At 41.0% G+C, this 10,590-nt stretch overlaps 1 protein-coding gene across 1 annotated transcript in view; it reads left to right on the top strand.

Annotated features, from left to right (window-relative positions):
• Positions 1 to 9,678: 9,678 nt before the first annotated feature.
• Positions 9,679 to 10,590, top strand: part of traf1 (TNF receptor-associated factor 1) — a 29,119-nt gene continuing 28,207 nt past the window's right edge. The window contains exon 1 of the mRNA XM_017466972.3: positions 9,679 to 10,253. Within this exon, the coding sequence (XP_017322461.1) occupies positions 10,063 to 10,253 (191 nt within the window). The 5' untranslated portion in view covers positions 9,679 to 10,062. The remainder of the gene's footprint in view (positions 10,254 to 10,590) is intronic.

The following is a 10,590-nucleotide window of genomic DNA, read 5'->3' as shown; positions in this document are numbered from 1 at the left end:
TGCCCGGATTACAAGCGCATGGTTGTGTAAGCAGAGAGTGTGGGTCCGAGCATGGCCTGCCTGCAGTCCTGACGTGTCTCTGATTCAGAATGTGTGGCGCATTATGAAGCGCAACATAATCCAACGCCGGTCCTGTACAGTTGCGCAGCTGAAGAAATGCATAATGGATGAATGGGGGAAAATTCCACTTGCTAAATTTAACCAACTGGTGTCTTCACTCAGAGTCCAAACACTTAATAAGTGTTATTAAAAGAAAAGGTGATGTTACTCAGTGGTAAACAGTCGACTGTCCCAACTTTTTTGGAGTGTGTTGGGAAATAAATAGAATTCACAAAGTAAAGCATCAAATAATGTGTTAGTGATGTGTTTTCAATACAGTACAGGGTGAACTGAATTTTCAAATGATGCTTTTTGTTGTTGTTTTTTTTTTACATTTTCCATACTGTCCCAACTTTTCGGAATTGGGCTTGTATTTGGACCATTTTAAATGAAGGAGGTTTTAAGTCCAGGCTGAATTCATTACTTCACTACCAGCAGAACTGTCTGAGGGAATTAAAACCCTGCAGCACTCATTACCATAGAAGGACATGATTTCAGATACACAAGGCTTGGCTAGATTAATGCTGCATTCAAGGTGAAGTTGCAACGTGTAATTCCCCAACAGTTAAAAACCACCCAAAATACCCCCTCAACTTCAACTTCCCCGTTTATGGAGTGGCGTTAAATCAACATGACCGTGCATACTGTGAACAGTGTAAAGTGTCCCTTCTCTACTTTTAAATTAGTTTATAGCAGTACTGGCTTTAAATCAGTTCATATACAGACTGTCTTTGGTTAAATCTATTACACTGACCATACTAATCAGTGTTATCGGCTAGCTTGTTGCTAACTCTACACGCTATTGTCTACTCGCTGTTGTTTCTGTACTGCAATTTCAGTCCAGAATGTTGCATGGATGTTTGAAGTTCACTATAGTAGAATGGTACCAATAACCACTCAGGTCTGTAACTGTAAAAGTGTGGTTATAGAAGCTTTTTAGGAGCTTTTGCATGCTTTGACAGAGTAAACAAAACTTTCGCGGAGGTGAAAGTTTCGCTTTTGTGGAGGCGTCCATGTTGTTGTTTTTTTTTTTCCTTTCCACTTTGCATGTCAAAAGTGGCAGTGTGAGAAATGCTGTTATTACGACTTGATAACAAATCAAATCACAGCTGACAGGCCCGAGAACGCAGCATATATGTGTGAGTGTGTGTGTGTGTGTGTGTGTGTGTGTGTGTGTGTGTGTGTGTGTGTGTGTGCGGGTGTTTGTGTGTCCCTTCCAGCCTTCATACTGTTTGTTAACACAGTATAGCTTCACTCATTTCACTTTGAAAAGCCTTATCATGGGTTTTCACTCCATAGTTTCCTAACCTAAATATGTTGTAGGTAGAGTGTATCAAATTCCCACAGCACACCCGTTCACTTGCAGAGACTTCACACTGTGTTCACACACACTGCCAAAAAGATTAGGCAATGGATTTTGTCTTCCGGGTGTCCTGAGACCTGATATCTTCCGCGTCTAAATAAAATAAACATTTTCTACGGCATAAATCCGGTGACACAAATGCAGGTAGAGTTTAACCATAAGGGGGGAAGTTTCCTTGCACTGATATGAATTGTAAAAAAAAATACAACCTTAACAAAAAATCAACTCGAATCTGATCGGTTAGAAGGTGTCGATTAATTTTCTATAACAGCACTTCTGACAGTTGCTCTGTTTGCAGGTTTATGATGTATTAATGCACTCGTTCTATCTATTAAATGATCGTTTCTATAGTAACAGTTAAGTCACATGGACTAGGAGATGCGCCACATAATCTACGGCTGATAAAAAATGGATTTAAAAACGTGGTGTTATTTAACAAAAACCGTTGAGCTATTTGTAAGGGGGCGTGTATTAAACATTTATGGAAGGAATCTACAGTGTCAGAGGTTTGGAAGAGTTTTCTGCCAGGAAAAAAATACTTCAAGTAAGACAGCTCTACATTTTTCCGATTTCTCAATAACATAGCAATCGTAGGAATATCAAGAGAGCGAGAAAAAAAAGAACCGGCTTGTGAGGATGATCCAGAACATTAAATGTAATTACAAATGGACAAATAGTATGACGTGTTGTTCTTTAACTAATTTTAAAAATGTAAACGTTGGCAAATTGCTGTTGTAGCCTATAAGAGGAATATAAACACTACTGCGCATACTGTTACAGGAAAATAATCAACTTCAGGATGGTTATGGCCTTGCCCTTTGCATCACACCTAAGGAAACAAATAAAAAAGCAAATATGTTTTGTCCTGTTGTGTTTTATTGCGAACTTAATGAATTCCTCGTTCCCAATTCATGCAAAAACTATTTTGTAGTCATTCTAATATTTAAGTAAGTAAGTAAATTTTATTTACGAAACACATTGAACACAGCGGCTTAGTGGTTAGAATGTCCGCCTCACACCTCACACCTCCAGGGTCGGGGGTTCGATTCCCAACGTGCCCCTGTGTGTGCGGAGTTTGCATGTTCTCCCGGTGCTGCGGGGGTTTCCTCCGGGTACTCCGGTTTCCTCCCCCAGTCCAAAGACATGCATGGTAGGCTGATTGATGTGTCCAAAGTGTCCGTAGTGTATGAATGGGTGTGTGAATGTGTGTATGATTGTGCCCTGCGATGGATTGGCACCCTGTCCAGGGTGTACCCTGCCTTGTGCCACATGCTCAGTGGGATTGGCTCCAGGTTCCCCGTGACCCTGAAAAGGATAAAGTGGTATAGAAGAAGGATGGATGGATTTAACACAGCGAAGCTGACCAAAGTGCTGACAGAATAAAACCAAATAAAGACAGACAAAAAATGAGATTAAAACGCCTGGGAGTAGAGATATCTTTTAAGCCTCTTTTTAAAAGTGATCATTGAAAGTGCAAGGCATTACATAAACAATAAAGCCAATAAACAAAATGTTAAGACTCTATGGTTTGTATGCTCAGTGTAAATGGCCTTGAAACTGTAAGCCTTAAAAAGAAGTGAATTGTTTGTATTTTCCCTCCGGGTGCCACAAATGTCAGCCAGTTTGCATCGTATTGTCAGTTTGTAACCACATGAGAAAAGGCCCTGGATAGTGGATGTTCACTCGAGCCCAATGCTCTCAACGAGTCTTGCTCAGTAATGCTGAAAACTGTGTGTAGAAACAGCTCTCACACAAACCTACTGCGCGAATGTGTTCCCATCCTTTCTCGAGGCTGATCAACACTCTGATTAACATGACAAGATATGTTTTTGTTTTTTTCATGTCAAGAGAGAGAGAACAAAAGGGACGTTAGTGAAGAAATGACTCTTTAGAGCTGCTCCCATAACGTAAGTGCTAACAGGAACCTACAGGAACCCCAAGAGGCCAAATCATTTTTTGCTTTCTTGTTTTCTTTTGATCACGCCTTAATTTTCACATAACAAAATGTATTTTCTCGTGTTCTTGACATGACAAAAGTTATTTCTCAGCACTGATCAGTTAAAGCTGTCCTTGACGTTTGATTGAAAAGATTCGTTTTTATTAGTTATTTTATATACAGGTCAGAGGTCCGAATTCTGCCCATGATAAATCATACACAGAGACGAAGCAGTGCAATAAGATTACATTTATTTGAATGAATTATAGTACATAGTCTTGAGAGAGAGAGAGAGTGAGAGAGAGAGAGAGAGAGGGAGAGAGAGAGAGGGAGGGAGAGGGAGAGATGTGTGTGAATTACCTGTGTCTGTGCCACATCTCTACTAACAATAAAGCTTAACTGTGAGTTTAACTGTATGTCACAGCTGTTTATAGGCAGCACATTAATTTAGAACGGTGATTAAACTGACCGGAACTACCTGTGGTATATACTGTGGTTTTAACGCACACTGTCCAGCCAATCAGAATCGAGTATTCGGACAGACCGTGGTATAACAGTAATAAAACACTTGAGGACTTCACGCCACCTTGTTCTTTTTTTAATATTTTCCAATAACACACTCCATCATGTTGTATTCCTTACATATCTGTCATTTTAATTGAATTTGGAAGCAGTGAGATGTGGTAGACTTAATTTATTCCACAGATAAATGAGGAAATTGATTTATTCCACAAATAAATTAGCTTTGTATAGAGACTGTATCTCATACCACCAACATCTAATGTTCCTCGTATTAAATTCATGAAGTCATCACATTAGATAACATCTTTATAAAGAGTAGAATGGTCCCGGCTTTATTTCTTCCCTTATTCATTCCCTTTCCCCCTCTATCTCTAGAGAGAGGGCTGTTTATTTATTATTCATAAGCCCGGAGATGGCGGATTCTCCAGTATGTGCTGTGTTTATTTATGTGAAATGACTTATGTGATGTCTTGTTGTCCCCTCAGAGCTTTGGGGTGTAGCCAGAATATGGCCTGGGGTTATAGAAGAGGATGTGCATGCAATGAATAAACAGCTGATTGTAATGCATTGCATGGACACCCACATATGTTATAGATTTCCGTGGAGCGAGAAATGGACGAGATTAATTTATGCGCACACACATTTAAGCGTCATCTTATATCGAATGAGTAGCTTTATTCGTTCATGACCAAAATGCTATAGGACAGATCACGGCACTGAACATTAGCTGGTATTGTTGAGCAATGGGTAATTGTTTCTCCTGTAATATGAGGAAATATGTGGGGTAAGTATAGCCTGTGTTCCTGAGTGGACATAGAGTCGCGAGGCTGAATGTTTTGCAGCTCGTTATACACCACCGACAATGTCATTGCTAATGTAATTTGAAAATGGCACGGAAGCAATGCGAGATTAAATACTTTGCAGCACTCTACGTGTAGTTAACGGAAAATTGAGCACCGAATCGCATGGCCACTCAGCCAAATCTTTGTGTTGGCGGTGAACTGAAAATTGTTCGCAGGTTGTTGGGAGTCATCTGCACTCGTAACAATGACACTAATTAAACTAATGATGCCCTCCGCTGTTATTACCGCCATCATCAACACAATTATCATACGAGAATACGAACTGGCTCTGTTAGGAAATATTTGAAATAAGGAGTTGATTAAATGTAATTCATAGACAAGCTGAGTGGAACCAAAGCCTTGTTTATGAGGCACAAATCTGTTCATCTATTTGTGCCAGTGGGAAATGCAGTCAGGCGCTCATGCAGTGAGGAGGTGGGCAGCTCTGAAACGTCTCGCAGATGCCAGAAAGCCCTGGAACAATGCAGCTGTGTCTGGGATGGCGAGTGTCCCTTGGAGAGCTGCTCGCTGTGGAGTCTGTCTCAAAATAATCTGCTCGCATCAGAGTCGCTTCAGAGTGTCCTGGAGGGAAAAAAATGGGTAGAGAGGAGACACTGGGCAGAAAGACAACCAGATTTAAAGGAAATGCACACACAAGGACACACTTGTAATGTATGAAATTCATTTTTGCATGGTGTGGAGGAGACACATTTCTCTCAGCAGTGCTCCAAAGACAGGACTTTTCCCAGCAGGAGGACATTTGACCAAAATGACCTGAGCGTTCAGGATGAACTGATCGCTGCTGAATTTCAAGTGGGGTCTTTCAGACAGACTGCAGCGCTTTAAAAATGACCGTGGTGGTATTAGATGACCTTGTTAGGGAGAGGAAATATCGCAAATATCACATTTGGCACTGGCCATTCATGTAATATTGAGACATTTGGAGCCCTTAGGACACCACGCTTAAACAAATAACCCCGAACGCATCACTTACAGTATACTAATGAGTAATAATTTACATTAAGTTTTCTTTAACTGGTATTATGTAACAGTAATATACCACAAGTAACACTTATATTAGTTGATGCTTTTTTAAAATAAATAAATAAATAAATAAACCAAATAAGCCAAATAATCATCACCTGCATTAACCAATGCCTACATCATAAATGAATAAAATGGAGTCCACAATGACCAGCATGAACAACACCTTCATGAACATGCTTACGGGGGTTAACTAGAGACCAGAATTCAGTAACTTATCAACATTTAGTAGCATGCTTCGTGCTATAATAAAGATCCCTTTATAATTAACGAGCTCAGTCTAATATGTTACTGTTTCTATAGTCACATAGTCGTTACTGCTACACTGCTGTTGCTGCCACTGGTTGCCGTAAACACTACTGCAATTTTTTGCACATCTACTCATTGGCCAGTTTGCACCGATTCAATATTAATTACAAATCTCATTCATGCACATTTTTATTTTCTTTACAAGGCCAAATTACCACCAACACTGCTGTGTGGCTGTCACCTATTAAACATTTATGAAGGTGAGGACGGATGCAAGTGCAGTTAAAGACTTTTATTTGAGAGCGTCAGGCAGACAAATCCAAATCATGAGACAATAGCGTGGTCGAAATAACAGGCAATGGGTCAGGCGATCTGCAAACAGGCATAAACTGGGCAAGGCTAGAATCAGAAACGAGAATCAAGGTCAATAAACATGAATCAAAAACGAGAAACAAGAAACAACCGCTTGGTAAGGAGATAACACTCAATAGTACGCAAGGTACAAAGAGACATGAGGGGTTTAAATGACAAACGTAATCAGGGGTGAAACACAAGACAGCTGAAAACAATGATGAAACCTACGGGGAAACAACCAATAACAAGACAGGGACGGAGACGGGACAAAAACCATAAAAAAAGCACATGTCCAAAGTAAACAAAGTCAATGTCACTGAAGACCAAAAGCACGCGTTCGTTAAGAGCTCGTGCATCGGCTCGCAATTCGGGTCTCCGAGCACGCTGCATGCTACAGTGCTAGCTCGAGGGGGAATAGTGACAGTGGCAATAAAGAGTCTCGTAGTCTTGTATTCTTGTAACAGGGACATGTATAGTGGATCATGTAGGGATAAGGTTTAGTTTTCTGTGAGGTGACATTTATTTAACATTTATGGAAGGAATGTTCATGTATGACAACAGCCTAGGACAGTACCCCTCCCCACCAGTGGGGTCACTGACACTAGAGGTCTAATCAGTTATTTCCTGTTTATGTCCTAGTTTCTCTCTGCAGTATATATACATGCATTATCTGCATATGTGCAGTTAATCCTTGCGAAGTCTTGCCAATCTCATGTTATATAAGTACAGAGCCATGCTACACCTGTTTGCCTTATCTGTGTTTTGAACATTTTGCTAACTGACTACTCTTTGGATTACTCTCTTGGTTTGATGATTTATAATTTTTTTTTTTTTTTTTTTTTTTTTTTACCATTACTGTGTTTGACCTATCTAACAACTCTTGGATTCTGTTTCTAATGGATCCTCACTCCTTTACCTAGTCTTGTCCATTATAAGGAAAGAAGGCGTTTCACTTTGTGGTTTCTCTATAACATGACAAGCTGCATTTTTTTTTTTGTCTTATTAACTTCAAACTGAGAAAGAGAGAGAGAAAGAGAGAAAGAGAGAGAGAGAGAGAGAGAGAGAGAGAGAGAGAGAGAGAGAGAGAGAGGCTGGTGAGGGAACAACTGTTTATACATGCTATAACGTGATAACAGGAACTTGTTTCATTCATATTAAATGTAACTATAAATGTTTAAAATTATTTTTTCTTAATGTGGAATGTGGAACGTTGATTATTTTCTATAACTGCACACCCCTTTGTGTTTTATTACTTACTTAATTCTAAAGTTCAAGGTTTGTTAATGTTAACTAATGCAGTAACTAATGTTAGTTAAGGGAACATCAATGTAAAGCATTTATGTAGTAAAAAAACAGACATCAGACAGACAGATAGAAGTTGTCTCATTCGCCTCGACCCCTTTATGAAGCTCGAACTGATCAATTATTTATATTGATACCTTATTGGGCTTTCAAAGACCAGCTGTTCATCAATATTCATAGGGTATAAAAGCATTTAGCTAACAGGAAGAAATCTACAGCTAATCTGAAACATCCTGACCTCGGACCTCTTTGTGTTAATGGCTCAGTTTGTCCAGTAGTTGTCATTTCTTTCATTTTGGCTATGGGATCATTCTGAGAGCAACCATGTGCCACGGACTGATGTGAAAATGTCGTGATGTGCCTCAGGCAGATCTTAGATTCAGCATGATGAGCTAGTGTCCCTCTGGAGGACATTCCATGACACTTTGTCTTTTCGATTCTTGTTTAAAGGGAATGGTATTTAGATAGTGCAGTCATACACCCACAAAAAAAGACTGTAGAATAACTGAACCCAGTGTTAGATCTACTTGAGAGAACCATCTGTTCCACAGTACATCCTGAAGTAGTTCAGTCGATTGAAGGGGAGAGTATTCCCTTTGATGAATTTCTGCATGAGGTATTTTGATTTATTTATTTGACCTGTGTTTCATGTGTGCTGTACACTACAGGTATTGGTATCTAAAATTATTATAAAAACATTATATTTCTGTGTAACACATGACTTTTCAAGTTCAAGTCAAGTCAGCATGTCTATGAAGGACCCACATGGGTTCCAAATGGGCTTGGAGCTGGGGTCCATCAAATATTGTCTGCAGTTTCCACTTGGGCCTCATATATGAGCTAATAATTCCCATGTAGGCAAACAGGGTGGCCCCAGATGGGTGAAATAGATGAGAAAGATCCATAGAGGATCTTTCATCCTGGGCTTCATCCCGTCCCCCTCCTTTTGGCCGCTCCCGTTTCAGTTTCACCACAACGGACCGCCCATCCACATATCGATCCTTGCACAGGTTTTACTCTGGATGCCCTTCCTGACACAAACCTCCCCATTTTCCAGGCTTGGGACCGGCAACGAGGGTGCACTGACTCGAGCAACCTTCCAGTGGCTGGGACCCTCCAGTTCCACCGGCCGGGAATCAAACCCGGACCACGGCGATGCTGACCACTAGTCCATCAGGGATCCTCTGCATGCACAAAAGAAAGGAACCATAAAAAAGTAAACTTTTCTTCAAAATTAACATCAGAATAAACAGCAGTGACTCTACAGGGTCCTGGGTTTGACTGTTCTCTCTGTTTTGAAAATGGGTTTCTTCTGGGTTCTCAGGGTCCTTTTTTTTTCAAGAACATGCTGTGTGTGTGTGTGTGTGTGTGTGTGTGTGTGTGTGTGTGTGCATAGTACCCTGCGTCCCATCTAGGGTGAAATCTCCTATTATATGCTCAGTGTTCCCAGGACAGAAGATGAATGAATAATAGTAATAACAACAATCATAAGGTGCACGGTGGCTTAGTGGTTAGCACGTCTGCCTCACACCTCCAGGGTCGGGGGTTTGAGTCCCACCGTGGCTCTGTGTGTGCGGAGTTTGCGTGTTCTCTGGGGGTTTCCTTCGGGTACTCCGTTTTCCTCCCCCAGTCCAAAGACATGCATGGTAGGCTGATTGGTGTGTCTAAAGTGTCCGTAGTGTGTGAATGTGTATGTGATTGTGTGCTGCGATGGATTGGCACCCTGTCCAGGGTGTACCCCGCCTTGTGCCTGATGCTCACTGGGATAGACTCCAGATTCCCTGTGACCCTGAAAAGGATAAAGTGGTATAGAAGATGGATGGATGGATAACAATCATAATAATACCACTGTCTGTTCTGTCATTATTATTAGTCTATTATTAATAGTCTATTATTAGGCTTATAACACACATAGACTGCTAAATAGATTTGAATTAACTGTAACTAGTGTTGATGTAAGAGTAACCGTTGTTTACTGTGGGGACTTTCCGCGTGCAGGAACGGATGTAACAGAGATGAGGCACGAGAGTAGAGAAAGAGAGTGAGAGAGACAGAGAGAGGGGGGTGAGAGTGTGTGAGAGTTATATGTTTCTCTTAATTTATTTATTTTTTTTTTGAAAAACACAGTAAATTCGAGAAAATGTGCTGACAGTGCTGCTCTGTTGCTGAACTGAGTCCCTCGAAGTAAAGGGTAAAGAGCTTGTTATTTCCTGGTGGGGAAACCCACACTAAAATTTACCCGGAAAAAAAAAACCTAGATGACGTAAAGCTATTTCCCGCAGCCCCCGTCTTTAGATCAGTCATATTAGAGCGCACGGGTCTTAGTAAAGATCTCGCATTTATTGAACGGAATGGCATTGGCTCCTCTCGTGCCCAGCTCTCCTGGAGAGAACGAGTACCCGTCCGGTTTCCCTCAGAGCATCTGTGATGAAGTTCCGGCTCCGAAGTATCTGTGCAGCCACTGCGACTGCGTGCTCAACGGCGCGCACCAGAGCGCGTGCGGCCACCGCTACTGCCTCGAGTGCATCCACTGGCTCATCAGGTAAGCGCGAGCTCACCATCAGGGCCTGTGTGCATGACTTACCAAGCACACACTCCTCAACAGAAGCACATCTAACCAAAAAAACAAAACATCCTATTATTTATTCTTCTCGGATCTCTTTTTCATCCTTACCCTTTAAAAAAAAAAAAGGTTAAAGCTCGTTAATTATTCTGTTCTGACTCATTTTGAAGTGTACTGGGAAAGTAAGTGTAGTGTGCTTCAGTAATAATAGTACAGTGGATTAGGAGGAAAAAGCCTAGTACACAAAATTCTAGCACAGAAAGAAGGGAATTATTTGTAACTGCAGTATCCAGTGTCACACAGGCGAGGATGGGTT

Source organism: Ictalurus punctatus, chromosome 5, assembly GCF_001660625.3.
Source record: "Ictalurus punctatus breed USDA103 chromosome 5, Coco_2.0, whole genome shotgun sequence".
Taxonomy (NCBI): Eukaryota; Metazoa; Chordata; class Actinopteri; order Siluriformes; family Ictaluridae; genus Ictalurus; species Ictalurus punctatus.
This window is presented reverse-complemented; position numbering and strand designations above follow the sequence as displayed.